The sequence below is a fragment of the Microdochium trichocladiopsis genome (genome assembly GCF_020744255.1).
Source record: "Microdochium trichocladiopsis strain MPI-CAGE-CH-0230 chromosome Unknown B0I36scaffold_4, whole genome shotgun sequence".
NCBI classification, from domain to species: Eukaryota; Fungi; Ascomycota; class Sordariomycetes; order Xylariales; family Microdochiaceae; genus Microdochium; species Microdochium trichocladiopsis.
In genome coordinates this window covers 1904176-1926053 of record NW_025763547.1, presented here as the reverse complement: position 1 = coordinate 1926053, position 21878 = coordinate 1904176, and the positions used below count along the sequence as shown (strand labels likewise).

Here is a 21878-nt window from a genome sequence, read left to right as displayed (position 1 = left end):
AAGAAAAACTAGCAAAAGCCAAGTGAAGGAGGTACAAGAAAAAAAAGGATTAAATCATCGCCGTGCAAGAACGCCATGTATATCCCGAATGCATCATAACTCTTCTTGCCAACCATGAAAAGAAACCCCCCGCAACACACCAACAACTGCCCCCTCCACAGTCACAGTCACACACACAGACACACAGACACACCCACAATCGACCAGTGCATGTCGACATCTTAGGCACTCGCAAACTTGGGCACGGCCTTCCACGCGACTTGGTCGGGCATGCGGACCTTGCCAAAGTCCTCGTCAATGTCGAGGATGAGCTTGAGCGCGTTGCGGCTCCGGTAGTGCGGCGACGACGTGTCGGCGCGGGGCGTCAGCGTGCCCACGGCTTCCGCGACGCCCGTGTGGACCTGCTCTGTCGGCGCCTTGCCGGGGAACGGGAGGACGCTCTGGAGCACCTCGTACGCGGCGAGCGTGAAGCCGAACTGCGGCGACGACCGGAAGATACGGGCGGGCCCACCCCGGAAGAACGCCCTGAAGCCCTCCTCCTTCCAGATGGTCTGCGCGCAGTGGCGCAGGCCCGTGTAGCTGGTGTCGCCCTTGCGGGCCTCGACCTGGAGGCGGGTCTTGATGACATCACACGGCGTCGTCAGGTAGGCGGCCGGCATACCCGCGATGGCACCGGCGGTGAGCAGCTGCAGCACGCCCAGCTTCTTAGTCTGCGACTCGCCAAACACGTCCTTCTTGAGATGGCTGTAGGCGGGGAAGTAGATTGCAGAGAATGGCACGTCACGCAGCAGACACGCCGACGCGCCCTTGTACAGGCCAGCGAGACCCAGGTTCTTGACGATCCACATGGCAGAGCGCTTCTGGGCACCAGCAACCTTGGCCATCTCTCCTTGTACCTGCAGACGAATTTTGACAATCTCGAGAGGGTTGGTGAAGACCTGGACACACGTATTAGCAGATCCCGGGTGGTGGGTAGCGAATTTCAATCTGGGGGGCGCAAACTCACAACTTGGCAGGCTCCTGCAGAACCACCGGCAAGAATCTCATACGGCAGCTTGATCTGACCAGACTTCTTGTCGGTGAAGTAGCCGCGCACAAGGTCGTTCACTGTCAGCTTGATGGCCTTCTCCGGGGCGACACCAACGAGCTGTGGCAACACTCCAGAGTAGAGACCGCGGAAACCCTCGTTGGCAACCACCTTGCGGAAGCAATCAATCGAGTTCTTGTAGAGCCGCTGGCCAGGATCGGCACCTCTCTGGTTCTGCAGGCGGGTCTTGACAAGATCGATTGGGTACACCATGAAGGCACCGAATGCACCAGCCAAGCTGCCGAGCCCAAAGTTGTACGCCGACTCGGCAGCCTTCTTGGCAAAAGACTTGGAAGCAGACTTGGCCACTTGGACCGCACTGCTGCTGTCCGCCTCGACAGCCACACCTCTGTTCGTCCAGGATGGGTCGAGAACCTTGGCGAAATCGGAGAGACCGAGACGGCCTGAAGGCTCGTCCAGACTGGCAAAGTGGAAGAGGATGTCGGCTTCCATGGGTGTGAAGAGGGAGAATCTTGTGATGCGGGCGGCCTCGTTGAGGAACTCCGAGCGGGTGATCTTGCCGTCTGTGCTCTTGCGGCAGGCGCCACGCAGGATGAGCTCTACCAAGTCCATCTCCTTGATCATGTTCTGGAACGCCCGAACGTTGGCGTATGAGATCCTGCTGCTCAAGGAGATGTTGCACAGGGTCGTCAGATTCTCGAGGACGTGGTCGGACAGCTTGTGCTTGGCGGTCTCGCGGATGATCCTCGCAAAGTCCTCGGGGTCGACGTAGCCGTCGCCGTCCTTGTCGCAGAGGAGGAAGGCCTGGCGGATGCGCTCGCCCTGCAGGCCGCGCAACATCTGCGCGAACTCCTGGTACGTCAGGACATGGCGCTTGCTCTTGTCGCCAATGTAGAGCTTGGCCCACTGACACTCCCAGTCAAAGGGGATGCTGTCGGGACCCTTGTTGAGCTCGTAAAGGTGGCGGAAGTCGTCATACTTGACGGAGCCGTTGCGCGCAACGTCGAAGAGGCGGAAGGCAATCTCGTACTCGGCATCGGGCTTGCTGAGGATGTTCTCAAAGGCGGCCCAGTCGGAGAGCGTCACCTTGCCGTTACCCTTGCGATCCGCGACGGTGAAGAGGATGCTGTACTGGTCGCGCTGGATCTTGTGCTACATGGCGGGGGGGAGGGAGAAGAGGACATGTCAGTGGGGGGTCCCACGTCATTCTTGCGGCGGCGAACAGATTGGCAGCGCCTGGAAAAGACTCACGTAGTCTTCGTCCTTGGGCGCAATGGCCTCGATGAACTCCTCTGGGCCCATGTAGAGCTCGCCCGAGTCATCGCGCTTGGCGTTAGCGACAAAGATGGCGCGGTTGGGGGCGGACAGCTTGGAGGAGTCGTCGGTGCCGAGGAGGGTGTCCTTGACCGCCTCGGAGACGGTGGCCGCTTTGGAGGACGACATGATGTCGAGAAATGCGCTCGTCCGTGCGGGAAAGAGGCGTGCGGGTTTGTCGACGTCGGTGGCCGGAGGGGTTGCGGGCTCGAGAAGGGGCAGCGAGGGAGAGGAGGGCAGCTGGCAGGGCACGCGTGATTTTCGACTTGGTCACCCCGGATTTCCCAGATTGCAGCTTTTTGCTAGCCTGGCAGGGGCAGCGAGGTCGGGGTTAAATCGGTGGCCTGCCGGAATCTGGGGTGGAGCTGGAGCTTCGTGGGCCGGCGGCGGCGGCGGCACTTGCAGATGACTAGAAGCGCCCAGGCGAGACGAGCAGCAGAGCTGGTGATGACGGAGGTCCTGTGTCTGGCAACTTGTCGGTCGGCTGGCTGCAAACCGTCCACGAGGCGAAAAAGACACGATGACGCCTGTCCGAGAAGTGTGCCTTCGGTGCTCACAAGCAGAGTAAGACGCAGTTGCGTCGTTGTCTTAGTCGTCAGTTGGAGCTCGAGCCGCCGGAACAAAAGCAAGCGAGGGTGCGCGGTGTTGGTGGGAGGCCCTGTGTCTGAAATTTCTGCTGGCAGCGGCCGAGTGCGGGTGCGCCGCCCGCTAAAGACGAAAAAGTGCAGCTGAGCCGCAGCCAATGGGCCGCCGTTGCGCCAGCACTTGTGTGGGTCGCAGGTATGCGCCGAACCGCCTGGTTGGATCCAGCAGCACCAGGCCCGTGACGCACCTGCCAGCCGAGGCGTCCGGCCGACGATGCAAGGAAGGAAGCCGCACACCAGCCTCACGAGGTCGGTGCCTGACAAACGGAGGACCAAGCCCTGCTGTGGCGCTGCATTCTGGCGACGGGAGACGGCAAGCCACGTGAGCCGCCCTTCTCCAGCAGATGTCATCTGATCTCAGATCTTGAGAAGAAGAAACTCCAACACAATAGAGTTCCGGGTACCTGCCTGTCTGCCAGCTAGACCCGACTCGGTACGTTAGTTAAAGAGCACTAGGCTGTCGGATGCCAGGCACGATCCCGATCTGGTTGTGCACAACAAACCTGCATGCGCGAGGTTCGCCAAGCTGTCGGCCTCGTCGCCATGCAGTGCACTTCTCCACGAGTCAACGTTGATTAGAAGCTCTGCATGCCAGCAGATGTCAGCAGAAGCTGGGCTCGGCTAGCCCCAACTCTTCTGAAATGCGTAGGTACCTCAGACTCTCGCGCCGCCAGGATATACGGTATGCAGCTAGGCTTCACAACCGCAGTCCAGCATCGAGAGGAGGCATCCCATCGCTCTCTGACAAGGAACTTGAGAAAGGCGACGAGGCCATCATTCCCAAGACACCGGAGCCCCGCTGGTAGATCCCTCAAAACAAACGAGTGGCCGTACCTCGAGGTCATGACATGTCGTACAGGCGCAGGACCCGCAAGCAAAGGCCGGTAAACGGTCCTGTGCGATGGTCACGCCGTGCTCCAGTCAGAACTTGACGCCATCGATAGGATCGAGCTTGGATTCTACTGGACGAAGATCCCAGATAGCAATAGCCACAAGGTTACTTAGTGTATGTTGACGGCTGCACCAGACCTTGCAACCAGTCCCGATCGCCCAGCGCAGCCCGCCCTGGCCGACAATATGAGCAGGATGGTTTACCATGAAGCCCTTGCCCAGGCATTCGAGCACAAGGCGAGGGCCGTCAGGCGCCATGCGAGCCGCTGCTGCGAATATGGTAATGTGGAGAATCCGGTGCCTGCGTCGACAGAAGCATTTTCCAAGAACACGGGCTCCATGGGCCAGTGGCAGCCCGAATAGGGCCAGCCAATCGTGGCTGACAGCCCGAACTCCCGGATCGTCGCTGCATGTCCCGTCGCCTGGCTTCGGTACGGCGAAGCGCCATGGTTCAAGAGATGCTGAAATGTGCTGGCCAGGGCAGCTTGATGTCGGATCACGAGGTGAAGCCAGATGTCGTAATAGCTTGTCCCCTATGATGCTGTGTCCTGCAAGGATGCTGGAGCATGTACTTGATTCAGTCAAGGGATCTAGGAGATCGGAGACATGCTCGATGAAGGCCATGCACATGTATGGCGGCCTCTCTCGATATCGGCTTGACTCTTGCTCAATTGCGATATGCCGCACGGGCAGACGTGCCGGCGCGTCCCACCAGTTGCAATCCCATAGATATATGATGCTCATACCAGCGGCGTTGTCGCACAAGTATACCCAAGTCAAGAACGGCATGCTCGTCGTTTGGGCCATACCCAGCTGTTTCGACTGCGCCAGATTGAGCTCTTCTGATTGCGCTCTAGCAACATGGTTTGGCCAGAGTTGCGGCACTGCCGCTTCATACCCCAAGCCACTGTAGAAAGCCACAGGTGTACAGGACAGGCTCTGTCCACTGTTTTAGAGTCTTGCAGAAGACGCATAAGTGGAAGAGACCGCCATATCGCAGGGCCTTCACTGTATCATCGAGGAGCTCGCTTGTGCAGAGCCGTGAGCGCGGTGGTAGCCATCTCCTAGGACAGGAGAGGTCCTGACCTAGCCCAGCAAGGGGAAGACTTTACGAGGCTCAAGTTGTCTTTCAAGATCAAGAAGTTTTCGAGGTACTCGTCACATGCAGCGAGAAAGAGTCGTATTGGCACATGCTTGACAACCAGCAATCGACAGACAAGGGTGGGAGCACAAGAGCCTGTCCCTGAGGCAACCCGCAGAGCCGTGATTTCTAGAAACCACGGACGAACCCCGTCTCAAGTGCTAATTAGCTGCGCCGCCAACACTTGTAAGGCAGTAGCGATTGGCTGGAAAGATGTCTTTCCGTAAAAGTTGGTTGTCCCTCGACTGGCAGTGATTTTCCACCACAGGGCTGCCAGACCAGGGCCTGGTATCAATGCGACCTTCTCCAGGGTTCAAAGAATGACCCCTGGCCACAACGACGACCGGTGGACGCGCCTTGTCGCTGGGGCTGACGCAACCACTCACATCACGTCTCCTAGGCGTGCGTCTCAGCCCTCGACAACCAGTCCAGCTTGTTATCACGATCTGGTGCAACACACCACGATGCTGACAGCCCAGCCCTGCCTAGATCCAGCCCTGCCCAGCGTGCGTATTGCTTATCTCTATCGTCCATACATATGACAGCTACTTGGCATGTTGGAGTTCCGTGGAATGCTGACGTGAGAGAGCATAGCCGTCCATTGGCATTCTGAAGCTGAGCAGTCTGTCGTCTGGGATGACTTGAGGTATCAACATGACTACAGCACGGCACCTTCTGAGCATTGATGGCCCCTCCCTCCCCCCGAGCAGCATGGACCAGACCGGGGCGGCGTGTGTAAGTTCTGCGTTCTGCATGCTGCAGTTCGGTTCGGGCGCACAATCCAAGCGTCGTCACTTCGGCCCAATACAGCTACAGAAACACGTTTGAGCATCGACAAGGATCAAGCTTGGAAGCTCTCCAGCCCAACCCCCCTGCAATAAGCACAACACACACACACAAGGCTCTACAGCACGCACCAACCAGAACGCTCTGTACCTGCATCAATCACACGCACGACACACTTTCAAACCACCAACCACTGACCAACCAACCAACTAACTAACCACCCCTCCGTGTGACAGCTCTGAAGGGCGTTGAGAGTGGCGGTCGGGCGGGGGCGCGACTTCGGGAAGGAGGTGGTTGTGTGCCCTGCCCCGGCGCGGGACAGCCTGCGGCATCGCGTCCTTGGCCAATCGCAACACATTCAACCCCCCAGCCCCCGTCACACCGACCGGTATGGTGGGCCGACTTGACAGAGCTAAACTGAACATGTCAAGGTATTCCCAGCGACGACGACGGTTTTCATGCGCCGATACCTTGAGACCACGCGGAAGGGCAGTAGCATAGGGACCCGTGCCGTGTTTTGTGTACCACATGAAGCCCTTCACCGCACCAAGCATCTGCATCTGCACCAAGCCCCAGGAACAACTCAACTCGACCTCGACTTTCGAGGACCCCCTTGCTCGGTCAAGGCGATGATGCTCAGCACTAAAAGAGTCCTCCCCCTTTCTTCCGTTTTCCCCGGCCCCACATGTTCTGGACCCCTTCCTTGCCATTCCGCCCCCCCTGGGGGTTGAGCTGCTGTCGAGGGGGGGGCGGGGGATCTGGTTGGGGCCAAGCTTGAGCTTTCAACGCCGCCAGGGGCTCGGCTCGGAGACAGGGATTGTCGGCGCGAGCTCCCGTCCGCACAGGCTGGTAGTTACTCTACTTGATACCTCACGGGGCGTCTTCACTGTGCATCTTCTGCGTTGTGCGCGTTGGTGAGTCGGCATTGGGACTGAGGCAGACAAGAATCACATGGCTCAGAGCACGTTGGGGAAAGAGACAAGCAATGTTGATTGTTGTTGTGAAAACAACAAGTGCCGTCAGGTTGCTTGCTGTCCATTCCAACACGGGTTCAAAAATTAGGAACATGATATCGGCCTTGCACCAGTTAGACAGATGATGGACCCACAATGTGTGGTTTATGAATGGATGTGTCCGCCCAACTTTTTGTTGTAGCAGAGAATAAAATTAAAATAAAAAGCATAAGAAGAGACTTCTGTCTGTCATTGTCACTTCCGCCTTGATGACAACCCGTTCGGCAATGGCGACTCCTCGTCGTTGTGCTCCGGCTCCATCGTCGCAAGCTCCATGCTGCTCAGAGACGACTGATCAGACGCCAGGAAAGTCCTGCCTTGTATACTCGTCCCGTTCTGCCTGGCGTCCACCTGTTCCAGGTCTTGCACGGACAGGCCGTTCTTGATCATGCTGGTGCTGTACTTGCTCGTCAGGACCGGCGGTGCTAACGAGTGGTGGCTCGAGCTTGAACTCGTTGTGGTGGTAGTCTGCGTGATGCTGGTCGTCCGCTGAATCTCTAACCTGTGTGGCCCAGGCTCGACGCGGACCGGCGTCGGCTTCTTCTTGTGGCCGACCATCTTGGGCTTCTTGTTACTTGCAGGGGCTTCCGTTGTTGCAGGCGTCTTGGCCAGAGGTGTCAGTCCTGCCGGGCTCGACATTGCTGCACATCGCTCAGAGTCCTTCTCCTCTCTCTCTTCGACTGTCACCATGGCCACCGCAGTCTTGGGCGACTGGCCCTTGCTTGACGTCGAGTTGCTGAGAGTGTTGTTGTCGTAAACACTGCTGCCGCCGCTCCTGCTTTTCCGGTTGGTATCTGATCGGCTCAGCCCACCTTCCATATCTACAAGTGTGACATCTTCTGAGCCAAACCCTGGCATGCCCATGCCTCGGTTTTGGCCGGTTCCGCCCGTCCTCGATTGCTGCTTGCCACTGCGCATCCCTGAGCGGCTTCGCTCGGTAAGCTGGAATCCCTTGATCCCCAAGGCTCGGAGTAGAGGGCGGATGGTGGCAAGACTTGAAGCGACAATTGCCAACCCAGGCTCGATAAGTGTCCAGACCATGGCGTCGGTACCAGCGACTGCACGCATAAATTATCAAGTCAGCATCTACAACGACAACGACGACCGGGTGTATTTGGAGAAGTGTTGTCAGTCTGGAGAGCGTGCATGACTTACACAAGATGTCCTCCAAGTCCGTCAGGTCCGACAAGAACTTCAGTCGCACCAAGGTCGCGATACTAGCAAAAACCCCGACCCCGAGAACAGCCATGACGGTGACTTTGGCCTGCAATGACATCTTGACGCTCCACACCATCGGTATAGGGAGCAGGGCAAACAGCCAGTCCGACAGGATCGTCATGACGCTAAGTGCGTATGCCCCTTTGACGACTTCCTCGGGGGAAACACAGCGCGCGTTTGGGTCGTTGGCAAGGATTTGCAGGTCCCATTGAGCTTCCACAGGATTGCATTGGAATATGTTCCAGAAGAAGAGGACCAGACTCCAGACTGTGACAACACCGAGAGCGCCGTACAACGTGTACCGATATCTTTTTTGGGTCGCGATTCGGAGGAGGAATAAGCCAATGCTCATTTTGATGAGCCACATATTGAGGATATATGTCGCTGTCGCAAGGGCCTGCCACTTGAGAGAGTTGATTTCATTGTAGACACTGAGAGACTTGTTATGCCTTCCGAGTCCGTGGTAGCAACCACGCAAGATGAAAGCACAAGACACTGTGAAGTTCGCCTGGATATGAGAGCCACTGTCAGCAAGCCACGCCCTGGGGGATGTCCTGCTTCGAGATAGAGCAATGACTTACCTGAGATGCCAGCATCCAGAAGTCATCGGCCAAAAACCCATTCGTCATGAACCCTCTGACATAAGTGCGAAGTGATACAGAGAACCACGTCAGGCTCAGCATGACACAGGCGGTCACTACTAGAGCGGAGCCATTGCTCTCTGTAGAGACGGTCGGATCCTGCGCGGACATGGCTGAGAGTTGGGGCAGGCGCCCTTCAAGTGTCGACAGTGGTGAGTCTTGAAGTCCTATTCCGAAAACGACAACAGAAAACCAAACCAACAGGCCAGCTGCGTGACGCTCGTCGAACGAGGGCCCGGGGGGATATGTACTCGTACGGCCATGTTTGGGAAGCACGCTAGGCCGGCTCAATGCAGCCAGGTCAGCCCCGAGTCTGCGCTCCCGGGTGTAAGGTACAATGCAGAGGACAAGAAGGGCCAAGACGGCCGCGCCAGGGGTGCCCTGATCACACAGGCTAGACAACTACATCGAAGGGTACATGAAGGTGAGGGTCTTCCCTGGCTCAGACTTGGCTTGACAGGGTCCGGGGACTAATCGGGCTGAGGGCCACAGCACCCCCAGTCCATAGACTTCCGCATGGGTCCTGATCGCCACTAGACTCACATTATGTGCTCGCCAGCCCCTCCCACGGGGCGTTCATGCAGAGGAACCTGGTACGATCCAAGTTCGGACAACGGCGTGGAGCTGAGCTTTGCTTTGCAGGGGTCTTCCTGGAAGTACAGTCCCAAAGTATGCAAGAGGTGTCTTGCCTAGCGCAGTCCCGCCGCACCCCTGCAGACGATCCGGCGAAGCAGACCGGAACAATCCGATTACTGACGGCGTCAAGTCCACACCTGACGGTGATCTGCGAAAGTCGTGGCACCAACAAGACTAACTCGAATCTGCCTGGACTTCTGAACATGGCTGGCCGTGTCACGCGGAGCATGCGGTCCTTGATGTACATCAATGCAATGCCGGTCACTTTTTGATGGCGGGTCTCCGCAAGACTGCTGCGCATTGCAAGTGGATTTTGATCAAGATGCCTGCTCTTGTTTGTTTATAACCAGGAATCATGGTGCAACCGTGGTAGTGGGTATTGTGCAACCCGACCACGGACTCCGAAATATTGTTTGGCTGACGATCCGGCAAGAGGAGCCTCATGCTTGCAGTATATTCCACGTGCGCAACATGGCCTCTGTGGGGTTTCGAATGTTGATGCTTGGGTTGTAATGTGGTTCACAAGCGGTCCAGGTATTTAGAAGTTGTTTCACTTGTGATAGCCCGAGTGAAGCGGCCTTTTTGGACTAACTTCTAAAGCCCCGACGCAAATGCCACGACATATTCGTGGGGCTTGTTTGGTGATGGTGTGGGGTTTTCTGGCTTTTGGCTTTTGCCGGCGCTGAATGCGGTCGAAGCAACGCGCCCCGTACTGCGCGACGATCACGACAAGACATGTGTCTACTGTCGTCCACCGGGTCATCGGCTGCGCTGAATAGTCATCAGTAGATGCAGCACCCTGCAGAGGCTTTAGATTGCATCGCCCTGTGTCGTGACGAGATCTCGTGGATCCAGGCGTTGATGATGGTCGGCTGTTACTGGCACCTTTGGGGGTTGCAGCAGGGCTGCGGAGTCGTGTGGCATCACTATGTACCGCTGAGGAGAGGCACAGCCAGTGCAAGGCGAACAGGGATAACCCAGCTGGAGAGGAGAGTCGAAGGAGCGTTGTGGAAACCGACCCGAAACACCAGGCCGGAATGGGGGATCTGCCGAGCCTGGTTCGGGTCCGCCATGCCGGAAGGATTGCGTTTCGAGTACTGGGCTAAGAAAGCGTGAGGCCTAGCACGAATCTGATGCCGCCAGGAAGCATGGTCTTCCTTTGCAAGCTGGGCAGAGAAGGCGCGGCGCACATGAGGCAGGCAGGCAACCGCGAGGTGCAGCAGCCTCGCACCAAGCGCCAAACGGGCAGTCGCAGTTGCCTCTCCGTGCTCTCCCATTCTTGTGCACCACACGCTGGGCCCTCGACCCTCGACTTCGTCAAGCTGTCCCCTCCCGCCCAAGAACCCGCACCGATTCTAACACAGCTGGTCGACCTCCAGAACCGATACCGGGTGGCCGTGTCGATTGAAGAACTGTGTCTCCGGCCAATACAACATGTCGCACCATGTCACTCAGGCTCCCCGTCTGCTGCAACAGGCCGCTCCACCACCAAGATTGCACGCGCGCGCGCGCAACAATCAATGATGCGTCCGTGCCGCTGGAACCATGCCCTTATCGCCGCGCCTTTATCGTGGACGTTCACCAGCACGTCGGCTCGTCTGATCCGGGCCACGACTTTTAGGCCTTGCATTGCGGTGTGTCGGCGCCTTAATGTTAGACGCATATAACCGGTGTGCTGCCAGCACCTACATCCTTCGTACCACCAACTGTCGACGTCCGTCTGGGACCATCGAGACATGCAGCGCCGAAACAATTGCCAGGGTCTTTTTACATCAACTCCACTGATCAGTCCCTCTGTTGGTTTTCAAGACGCTCAACAGGCGCTTCCCACGACGTGGCATGTCTCGTGCACCGTCCGTGCCCAACCTGGGCAATGAACATCTGCAGCACCACTGCGCTGATCTGGTCATCAAGAATTGCTCCATTGAGCTAGAGTGCTCCGCAGCCCCCAGCAGACCGCCCATCGCACGTGGGAGATCGAGGAGGCTCGGCAATCTTAGGTGCCACGTGCCACCCCATTCTAACGTTGCCAACAGTGCCCGTATTCACAAAAGCGCTGAGCACCTCAACATCCTCCACTCAAGCCATAACAGTGGGAGACAACGAGCCGCCTTCATAGGTGAGTGAGTGGAGTGTGCCCAAGGGTCTTGGCGTGTTCAGGTGGCAGGCAAGGTGCTTCACATCACATCCAGAGGCTGCTTATGCTTAACATGGTCAAGCACCCATACAACTGCGCAGGCGGCGGGTCATATGTCCGTATTTGGACTTCTAGGGGTTGTGTATTCGCTGATTTTACGATTTTACGACTCAATCGGGCACTCTCTGGAGATGTAGTGCATTCCAACTTCCTGTGCTCACCACAGGGCTCTTCGTTGGCCAGCGTGAAAGAGTTGGGCATTGCCTTCAACAATCGCCCCAAACCCTGAGCTGTTTTGAAAGCCAAAGAAAGAAACACGGTTGTCTCACTGATACATACCAGGATGTCGTCTTACACTGACGACTCATTTGCTGCGTTGAGGGTCGGATGGAAACCATTCATTGCAAGTGAAGAGACTACGCTTGATACGCTCACAAAGACCGGCGACCGACTGCTTGCAGTTAGAGCTCCGATCCTAGTAGACCAAGCCACAGCCGCCACCTGACGGTAGGACTCCCCGGGCACTGTCGCGGTGATCAATCAATGACCCTTGCCGTCAGCATGTCAGATTCATCACCACGCGGTGAGGTTACCAGCCGGGTCGCCACACCACCTTGGCGTGTACATCATCTAGGAGGACCCTTGCTGCATAGGTCCGGGGAACGTGACATTTCCCACCTCGACAGCTGTCGAAAATAACGTAGGCAATAGCTGTTGTAAGGTTTCGGCGGACAAAGCTTCTAGCGCGCGGCCGAGGCTTGTTCTGGCAACCAGTCTAATTAGCTGCTCTCGTTTTCGTTTATGCAAGAACAATGCCCCCAAATCGCGAAATCTTGTGGCCGAGGTGAGCGAAGGCGGTACACCGACCCTCCCTGTTTCTGTGCATGATAACCCGGGCTAGTTCCCAAGAGGGAATCTCGTAAAACGCTAGAAGCCATGTTCTGCTCAGGAATCACTAATGGCACATTAATGGCTTGATGTAGGGGGGGGGGGGTCTAGAGTCGCCGCGCTCGGCCAGCTAGCTCCGCGAGGCGCATTTACCCAACCTGGATGATGATTCCTGCCCGCGGGGGCAACAGCAACAGCTTTCACGCTAGGCAAACCCGGGGCTGAGCTAAGAGAGAGAGAAGGTCGAGGTCGAGCCGGTGGAGACGAACCCTCCGGCAGGCTTGCCGTTAGCCCAACTGCCCCTGGTCACAGGCTTGTTACACCATGCGCTCTAGTTCGTTGGACTTGTGTCTTCTAGCGTGTCTTTAGTGGGTTTTGGAAAGAAGAAAAACTTGGGATGAGGAATCCATACGAGACTACGTACCTTACGCTAAGTTAAGTAGGCACGCTACGGGAGACCACAAATGGTGGCGGCGGGCGAGCAGAAACATGGAACAGTCACGGGTGCAGTGCTTGTTGCAGGTTCGTCTTTTGGCACGTGCAAGATGGGTGCGCCGTTTGGAGCTAGTGACAATCGAATTTCATGTTGGCACACGTGGCCTGCTGCCGGGCGGCACATGCCACAGTAGAAGCAGCAGCAGCAGTAGTAGTAGCAGGTCTTTGTCCTGTCCACTTTACGAAGCGAGTGGTGGCGTGGATATATCCGGAGGCAGGTCTGGTATGTATTTCGTGTCCTTTTTTCTCGATATTAGGGAAAGACGTGGCTGGGCGTCCTGATATGCAAGGCTGAGACTGTGCGCGTCGGACGCCGGCGGACGAAAAGGGAAACAATACAGTCGGCGTGACTGATTTGATGGAGCAAGATCGGAGACGGCAAGGTGATATCTAAAATACACAGGAACTGTTTGGGGGAAATATTTCAGTAAAGCCGATGTGATTTGGCGTAAATAGTTTGAATCAACATGGTCATTTTTAAATATGAGTGGAGAGAACAAGGACAATATAAGTAAAGGAACCTAGAAACATTGAAAAACAAGGAAGACGGAGTTGAAAAAAATAAAATTGGAACTCATATTTGCACACGCGAATATATTTGGCTCCGACCAAAACATCGACAATCCAAAACTCGGAATAAGAAGTTGGAAAGGATTTCAAAGAAGAAAACAGCAGTGCGTTGAGCTGAGCCTTGGAATACAGATTCTCTGAGAAAATCAACGATAATTCAGAGCAGACCAGAGGCATCCCCAAGCAGATCAAGGTGTATTTCAAGCGGAATTTGTTTTTTCTTTAAATCCAAAGCACGCTATCCGAACCAGAGAAACCCAGTTTCCGGTGCACGCTCTCACTATCCCTCCCAGCTCCCCGGGCCTCCATCACATGAACCACGTCCGCAAGCGTTTCGTTGTCCGGCACTGCCGTTGTAAGATGTGGCAGCAAGCCTCACAGAGACTCATGGGGTCTAAGGGGAGGACGACCGCTTAGCCGCGCAGCTTGGGCATAGGAGTCCATAACATGTGACTGACTTACGTGGCTTGCGAAAAGCAGTCGGTCAACAATATGATTATACCCCCATAGTTTCCGACGCAGGCTTGTGCAGCTTGACATGACGCCCGTTGTCTTTACATGTTCTTCATTACCAAAACAACAATTCGAACCGTGTCATGTGTGTAATTCAATTATATTCAAGTCACAATGGGAAGCTATACTTTGGGCCTACTCTAGGGCCAGCATCCCTATCGTTTCCTCTAGAGCCTTGTTGAGCAATTCCGTGGCAATCGGGTCCTGGGGGCTGATTGCCAGCGCTTGATGGAGTACTTCAACAGCTTCTTCCGGTTTCCCGAGCTCCATTAGAATCAGGCCCTTGGCAGAAAATATGGCGGGATCTTTCCCGCCCTCTCGCAGGACCTCGTCAAACTGGTCCATTGCTTCCTCGAATTTCTTCGCCCGCCGTAAAGCATGGGCCAAGTTGGTCCGCGCCGAGATCCATGCCTGAGGTTCAGAATTAATCTCTTCTGACACTTCTAATGCTTTGGTAAATAGAGTTACTGCATCGAGTGGTCGATCCTGGTGGTAGTAGACGACTCCCATCTCGTTCAGCAACAAAGGATCCGTCTTACACAGCCCGTAGGCAGTTCGCAGGAACTCGTCAGCCAGTGTCATGTTGTTCAACGCATGGTTCTGCATTCCGAGGAAGACTTGAGGCAGGTGTGTGCCCATGAACAACCTGGCTGCTGTGGAATATGCGGATATCGCCTGGTCATGCTCGCCCTCGGCAGCAAACGTGTGGGCAAACCCAATCCACGCTGGCCCAAAGTGAGGATCCATCATGCTGGCCTTGCTGAAATATCGTCGCGCCTCGGCAATCTTGTCGATTGCAAAGTAGTAGGTTCCCACAGCCAGCCAGGTGCACGGCTCTTCAGGGTGGTTGTCCGCCAGGTCATGGGCGACAAGAAAGAGAACATTCTTTTTCTTGAGTTCATATAGACATGCCAAGTGGAGCGGGTAGATGGCGAAATTGTACTTGTCGTCCTCGAGAACAGACGTCGTGATGGCAAGTGCATCCTTGTACCTGCATTGTGTATATAGTAAATCACCTCGGGCCAGCAGCAAGTCTGGATTGGAGGCAAGGTTGTAATGCGTAGAAAGGGTGTCGCAAGCCGAGGTGAATGCTGTCGGATTCCGGTATTTGGACAGTCTTGTGGTATACAGCATTTTGGTAAACTCGGCCGCCTCCTGCGATGACGACGTGTCGCCCGGGACCATGACGGCATCGAAGTCGAGTGACTCAAGAAACTGCCACTCTTCGTCCGGTGACATGAGCGAGTTCTTCATGAGCTGCTGAAACGCTTCAAAGCACTGCACGTCGATGCGTACGGCATCCTTGTAGCATTCCTTGGCTCGGTCGAATGCATTCTGCTTGGCATAGCATATTCCCCGCAGAAAACACATCGCAGCCTCGAAGCGCCTGTTGGCAACATCTTCCTCAGACAGCTGGTCCCTTCGTTCGGCGCTCTTAGCGGCGAATCTTCCATGACTAGCAGCGGCCGTCCTCCCTGCAGTATGCTGTATTTTGCGTTTGCTAGTGGCTGTGTTCGTGATGAGGTGCGTAGGATTGCGCTCGCCCAGTACGGCCAGGGCTTCGTCGAGTCGGTTTTGCTTGATCAAGCAATGGCCGGCCAAGTAGCGACAAGAGGGGTTTCGTGTAATGAGGTCTTGCTTGGACAGGATCGCTTGAGCTCGGGTGTAGTGCCCGGTGGCGAAATGGACTTGAGCCAGCCAGAATGCGTCTTTGTCATCATCTAAAGGGATGCGGAGTAGGGTACGTTAGCACAAGCCGGTAGTCCAGCTAGTAGCGGGGGAAGAAAGTTGCGTACTGGTAAGCGCAAGCAGCTTGTCGCCGATGAAGATGGCAGAGTCGTGCTGAGCCTTGTTGAGGGCGTCTTGCCGCCACTCCCGGAGAAAAGCCTCCATGCTCAGCTGCGCTCATCGGCTCATTGGGCTGGTGTCACCACACGTTGGTCATTTGACTGGGTGGGTGCGGGTGTCTCTGGTGATCGCGCCGACGACGTCGCATGGGAATCTGTTGGTCGTGGCGATGCATTGCCAACGCGGTGCGGTCTCGATCCAGCACACAAAAGCGCGTCGCGGGGTAGACCTGACCGACCGCCCCACTTTCGCAGCCAAAGCTGCGACTTCCTTCTCCAAGTACACAAACTTCCCTTTTTGGCCGAGCACACAATTGCCAGGACACGGGGGCTGGCTCGCGTCCAACTTTGATGTCACAAATCCATCCTCACCTTGGTTACGTCGAGACAACGGGGGCTGTTTTACATACTCTGTGCTCGTGCAACAGTGCCTGGCAGCTGGCAAAGACTAGAAGTAGCATTCATCAACCATGCAAGCACCATCTCCGGTCAGTTGCCGAGGAGCACGCTGGTGTTGTTGAGTAGAGCGGCAACAATGATGCTCAGCTCGAATCACGTAGGCCAGACCGCGAGCAGCACGAGCCGTCCCAAGAAGAGGGAGAGTCGGCTGAGGCGTACCTGAACCGACTGATGGACATGTCCCGCACGGTCTGTGCGAGAGGCTGGAACTCGGATCAACGCGAGAGATCTGGTCGATTCTAGAGGTCTAGAACAAAAGCCGAACATTGGATTGGCCACGTGCCCGCCCATCGATGACGAAGCTACCAGCAACGGAAATGCCGGGGAGAATTATGGAACCGGTGCGAGGACTCCAGCATCTCCGCATGGGACGCCAGGCGAGGCCGAGGCCTGAGACCTGGAGAAGGTGGAGGAGAATCCCCCTCGCTTTCTGCACTCCAGAATGGACTCCGCTGATGCGAAAGTGGGTGTGCTGCACTCCGGAATGGAGCTGGATTTCTCCAAGAAGCACCTGGTCCCTCGAGACGCCCGTCAAGCTTTGCCAGACGCCACATCCGGAGACGTGCTTGGTGGAGTCAGGTCGCCCCCTGCCCCTGACCAGGTCCGCAGGCATGGCCAGACATGGTTGTGCAGCATCATGCCGTCATACACCCTTCTGAAATCTCCGAGGCCGAGGGACCTGACAAGAACACGGCCCGGGAGTCATCCACAGCCTTGCCGTCGTCCAGCTAGAGACACTCAAAATCACAGGTTTTCGACAGTCCATCAAAAGGAGAGCTCGTTGGCAAACTTCGTGGGGAGCTCACAGCGACTAAGAACAGCTTGCGAACACGGCATGCGAGCTCAGCCTGCGTGCAAGATGAGAGGAATGCCAGTGCAGTCGGCAACTGGCTGTTCCTGGCCCGGCCACGGACATTCGCGCGGCGGTTTCGTGGTGTGTCTGCGGCCCTATTGTGGACCACGGCTCCAGTTGCGGCTCCAGCACCACTGTGCTTCGCTTGTCTCGCCCAAGCTTTGTGGGTCGAGCCTTGGCTGAGAGGACGACGAAAACGTGAGAGTCCTCTGTTCGAAGTCTTAATCTCACTCTACTCGACATCTTTGAAGCATGCGGTAGAGACTCAATTCACATTTGGCCAACCATGCTGGAAGTGCAAGCATTGCGCTCTGGGTGCCTTCAAGGTGGCAGGCCTTGCGCAAAAGTGTGCCGTTGCAAGAGTGGCTCTGACGGCAGTGGCGGCCACTGCCAAGTCGGAGGCGCCGGGACACACCACGAGTGGGGGAACCCATGGAACCCAGAACACGGTCCCGGCACGCCGGGGCCTCTCGCAAATTGGTCCATGCAGACACGGATTGCTCAGCATCGCGTGAGCTTGCCTGTCTCGCCTCTGTCATGACCAAGACAGCTGAACCGCCGAGGCCGCCTAGGCTGAGCTCTGCCAGCACCTGACACGGCACGTGATGTTGCAGACGTGGCCAACTGCAGAGGTCTCGATGCTACCTGCCCATCCCGCAATATTACGGCCGCCAACTGACCCGAGACAGTCGCAGCTCTGAAATCCTGCCAAACTTTACATACATGCATAGCCTTGCTGCCCGGAGATGCGCCACGAGGGATTTGCATATGCCTGACGCCTTCCACATCGGAAATGCCATGGCACGTTGACTTGACCAGCAGAGTTAAAAACAAGAAAAGAAAAGAAAAACCTGCAGGGCTAGTCGCAGGCGCTAGCAACTGGCGCCCGGCCGCCCGGACCATGCCGTGGACGTTGCAGGACAGAGAAGCGCCGACCTGCCGCCGCCGGGCCCACAATGCGGCCGAGCACGCGCACCGAGCAGCCCCGTCTGGCAGTCTATATGCGGAAAGCCCTGCTGGAATAAGCGGCGCATGGCCCTGGCTCGGCGAGTTTGCTGGGCATGGCGCCGAACTCCAAGAGCTCCCAGTGGCAAGGCCAAGCAAGTGTACACTAGAAGGGGCGGGCAGGCATGTCTGGGCGAACTCTCGAGTACTGCTGATGCCTCCCTCCCACATGAGTTGTCTGACATTGACAAGGTGTCATCCAGTGGCGTGGACAAGCGAGGCAAGGTGAAGAATAATGGTCACAAACAGGAAGGTGCAACGACAGGCACAGACTGAGTCGAGACGAACCGGAGGCGCCGTCATTTGCTGAGGGGCACAAGGTGCGCCACTTCTTGAGGTGCCCCCACGATGGGTGGGCAAGGCAATGCCATGCACGACGACGACGAGGCCGGACCCGAGGTTCAGGCGCAGAGCTGGACAAGCGCAGCACCCCGGAATCCGCAAAGCAGCTGTGGTCCAGCCCCGTATCCGCCTCCAACATCCAGCGTTCTGGACAGAGTATGGGGCACCGCCTCGGCCGATGTGGAGATCCCACATTCTGCCCTGGCGGCCCCTGCACATGCCCCGAGCTGTCTTCTCCGGGGCAGAACGCTCTCTCCCCTTGGGGATGAAATTCCAGAGAACGGGGCGCGGAAGTAAATTGCGGGCCTGCGGGTGGCCCCCAGGTCTCCGTCACGCGCCCGTCTCGTGGGCCGGTGAAATGAAGAGCCCAGATGCTGAAAACTCGGCACGATCAGCAGGCTGGCCACCGGCGGGGCGCGTCGGACAGTACCGGCTTCCTCTGCTTGTGATCCCGAGCCTGACTCGGCGTTGTCATGTATAAGAGCTCGTCCTGCCCTGTCGTTCTATAGTTGCGGGAGGTCTTGTTCTCGCTGTGCCTCACCAACCTCACGAACTCCCTCGATCTCCTCGCAGGTCTCTGTTTGCTCTTTTTCTTGGTTGCCACATCCTCCCATACCAACAACAGAACAACCCGAGTTCACCATGGGCAGCTCCATCCGCTCTGCGGGCGCAGGCGCGGGAGACGTCTCCCGTGTCGAGGCCCCCGTCACCGTCAAGGCCTACCTCATGTGCGCCTTCGCCGCCTTTGGTGGTATCTTCTTTGGCTACGACTCCGGCTACATTGGTGGTGTCATGGGCATGAAGACCTTCATCCACTCCATCGAGGGCGATGGTGCAACCACCCTTCTTGCTCAGAACAAGTCGCTCATCACATGTATTCTCTCCGCCGGTACCTTCTTCGGTGCCATCATGGCTGGTGACATTGCCGACAGGATTGGTCGCCGCATCACTGTCATCCTCGGCTGCCTCATCTTCCTCATTGGTGTCGCCATTCAGACTGCCCATACCTCCGGCCTTGGCCTCATTGTCAGCGGTCGTCTCGTTGCCGGCTTCGGTGTCGGTTTCGTCTCCGCCATCTTGATTCTCTACATGTCCGAGATTGCGCCCCGCAAGGTCCGTGGTGCCATCGTGTCCGGATACCAGTTCTGCGTCACCATCGGTCTCATGATCGCTTCTTGCGTCGCCTACGGAACCGAGGGCCGCACCGACACCGCCTCCTACCGTATCCCGATCGGCCTGCAGATGCTCTGGGCCGTCATCCTGGCTACCGGTCTCTTCCTCCTCCCCGAGTCGCCCCGCTACTTCGTTCGCAAGAGCAAGCTCGACGATGCCGCCAAGGCCCTTGCTCGCCTTCGTGGCCAGGACGTCCAGTCGCACTACATCCAGGACGAGCTCGCCGAGATCATTGCCAACCACGAGTACGAGCTCAGCGTCACTCCCCAGAACGGCTACTGGAGCAGCTGGGCGCACTGCTTCAGCGGCTCTCTCTTCAAGAGCGGCTCCAACGTCCGCCGCATCATCCTCGGCACCTCGATGCAGATGATGCAGCAGTGGACCGGTGTCAACTTTGTCTTCTACTTTGGCACCACCTTCTTCCAGCAGCTCGGCACGATTGAGAACGCCTTCATCATCAGCATGATCACCACTGTCGTCAACGTCTTCTCCACTCCCATCTCCTTCTGGACCATGGAGAAGATTGGCCGTCGTCCTCTGCTCCTGTGGGGTGCTCTCGGCATGGTCATCTGCCAGTTCATCGTCGCCATCATCGGCACCGTCCTCCCTGGCGACGCCACTGCCACCAAGGCCATGATTGCCTTCATCTGCATCTACATCTTCTTCTTCGCCTCCACCTGGGGTCCTGGTGCTTGGGTCGTTATTGGCGAGATCTACCCTCTGCCCATCCGTGCCCGTGGTGTCGCTCTCTCCACTGCCTCCAACTGGCTCTGGAACACCATCATGTAAGCCTTTTTCCCCTCTACGTGCTTTCGAGCCCCGTCTTCTATTTTCTGATCAACCACTAACTCGTGTGTGCTTCAAACCAGTGCTCTCATCACTCCCTACATGGTCGACAGCGACAAGGGCAACCTCGGTGCCAAGGTCTTCTACATCTGGGGTGGCCTCTGCTCCATCTGCTTCGTCTACGCCTACTTCCTCATCCCCGAGACCAAGGGCCTCACTCTCGAGCAGGTCGACCGCATGTTCGAGGAGACCACCCCCCGCAAGTCTGCCAAGTGGGTGCCCTCGACCACCTACGCCGACCAGATGGGCATGACCGAGAAGGTCGGCGTCAAGAACGTCGAGCACGCCGAGGGCGACTCCGTCTAAGGATGCTGCTGCCGAGTGGACCTGGGGCTGTTAGAGAAAGAAGAAAGAAAAAAAGAATAGCAGTGGAAGAGATTGTGTACGACCACCCAAAGAAAAAACAAACCAAAGCGTTCTGCACTGCTACATAAGGATAAGAGGAGGCTGTACATACAAACATCTTCTCCAAGTAAATAAGGTTCTTGTTATACCCATGAATATCTCTGTTCGAAAAGCAATAAAAAGAAGAATTGCAAACACAAAATAACATCTCAGACGTTGCTGTTCCGGTGTATTGGCTATTATCCCCAACATGGTTCTGAGCTTGTACCACGAGGCCGAGCTGTCTGGTTGCAGGCTGTGTAAGTGCTATGCAGTCCCTGTTATCGTTGGCGCAGGGGCCGGCGTGCATGCAAATAACAATTTACCATCCGGCAGACACGACAAGAACATCAAACTTGCCGATTCGACCAGCCAAAGGAGATGACTGGTTTCGGAAAAGAAAAACACAGGATATTGCAGGTCAAACAAACGTGCGTGCGCATTGGGAGCGTACAATAAGTAGGGTACTCACGCTTGCTTGGCCGTGTGTGTGTGTGTGTGTGGTTGTTGAATAGTCATGGGTACTTGTTGTCGCGCGTGCGGGTGCCCCCCTTGCACATATACAAAAACCAAATTCCCCTTTCTGGACAGTCTCCCCTCTCAGCCTGGCTCGTGATTGGCCTTTGCTTCCCCTCCCCCTCTCTCCACAACTAACTCGAGCTGCTGCTCCAGCCTTGTTACTTGGGGGAGCGAAAACTAAAGTGGTTCCCACGCGGATACACACACACAACACTCACGCACTCACGCACTGTCCGACGGCTAACCAGGGGGGAGGGGATGTCCCGCCAGCTCCAGGCCAGGTCAAGGGGAACTTGCAAGAACCAAAAAAGAAATTGGTAGAAAGAAAATAGTTGCCCGCGCGGCTCTTTTAACAATCTTGAGGGTTGGTGGTGGTGGACTGTTGTTGAGTTGAGCGCGGCTGTGTGTCTCTTCTTCCATTTTTCGCTGAATTACTATCGCTGCTGCGATCTCGCCAGTTGCCATTGCCAACTTTGCGTATGTAAACTAGCTCCCTCCCACTGGGGGGAAATATA

The 21878-nt window shown here is 56.5% G+C and overlaps 4 protein-coding genes across 4 annotated transcripts; 1 reads left to right on the top strand and 3 right to left on the bottom strand.

Moving 5' to 3' along the window:
• Window positions 1-221: 221 nt before the first annotated feature.
• B0I36DRAFT_240694 (mitochondrial carrier protein) lies at window positions 222-2491 on the bottom strand (the record flags this gene model as incomplete). The annotated part of the gene is made up of 3 exons (XM_046149782.1): window positions 222-938; window positions 1007-2200; window positions 2300-2491. 3 exons carry the CDS (start codon window positions 2489-2491, stop codon window positions 222-224), a joined length of 2103 nt encoding a protein of 700 aa, XP_046013983.1.
• A 4456-nt stretch (window positions 2492-6947) lies between these two features.
• Window positions 6948-8889, bottom strand: B0I36DRAFT_383072 (uncharacterized protein). Its single transcript, XM_046160942.1, has 3 exons — window positions 8637-8889; window positions 7993-8563; window positions 6948-7895 (listed from the first exon to the last, which is right to left on the bottom strand). Exons 1-3 carry the CDS (start codon window positions 8805-8807, stop codon window positions 7033-7035), a joined length of 1605 nt encoding a protein of 534 aa, XP_046013982.1. The 5' UTR covers window positions 8808-8889; the 3' UTR covers window positions 6948-7032.
• A 5130-nt stretch (window positions 8890-14019) lies between these two features.
• B0I36DRAFT_320873 (cell division cycle protein-like protein) lies at window positions 14020-15996 on the bottom strand. Its single transcript, XM_046153608.1, has 2 exons — window positions 15732-15996; window positions 14020-15656 (listed from the first exon to the last, which is right to left on the bottom strand). Exons 1-2 carry the CDS (start codon window positions 15826-15828, stop codon window positions 14071-14073), a joined length of 1683 nt encoding a protein of 560 aa, XP_046013981.1. The 5' UTR covers window positions 15829-15996; the 3' UTR covers window positions 14020-14070.
• A 3087-nt stretch (window positions 15997-19083) lies between these two features.
• Window positions 19084-20766, top strand: B0I36DRAFT_241033 (general substrate transporter; the record flags this gene model as incomplete). Its single annotated transcript, XM_046149812.1, has 2 exons — window positions 19084-20399; window positions 20484-20766. 2 exons carry the CDS (start codon window positions 19084-19086, stop codon window positions 20764-20766), a joined length of 1599 nt encoding a protein of 532 aa, XP_046013980.1.
• Between the last annotated feature and the right edge of the window lie 1112 nt (window positions 20767-21878).

Coding starts and splice junctions, on each gene's coding strand:
- B0I36DRAFT_383072 (XM_046160942.1), bottom strand. CDS start 8,807: ATGTCCGCGCAGGATCCGACCGTCTCTACAGAGAGCAATGGCTCCGCT. Junction 8,564..8,636: donor TCTGGATGCTGGCATCTCAG/GTAAGTCATTGC, acceptor TCTCATATCCAG/GCGAACTTCACAGTGTCTTG. Junction 7,896..7,992: donor GGACTTGGAGGACATCTTGT/GTAAGTCATGCA, acceptor TTATGCGTGCAG/TCGCTGGTACCGACGCCATG.
- B0I36DRAFT_320873 (XM_046153608.1), bottom strand. CDS start 15,828: ATGGAGGCTTTTCTCCGGGAGTGGCGGCAAGACGCCCTCAACAAGGCT. Junction 15,657..15,731: donor CAAGCTGCTTGCGCTTACCA/GTACGCAACTTT, acceptor GCATCCCTTTAG/ATGATGACAAAGACGCATTC.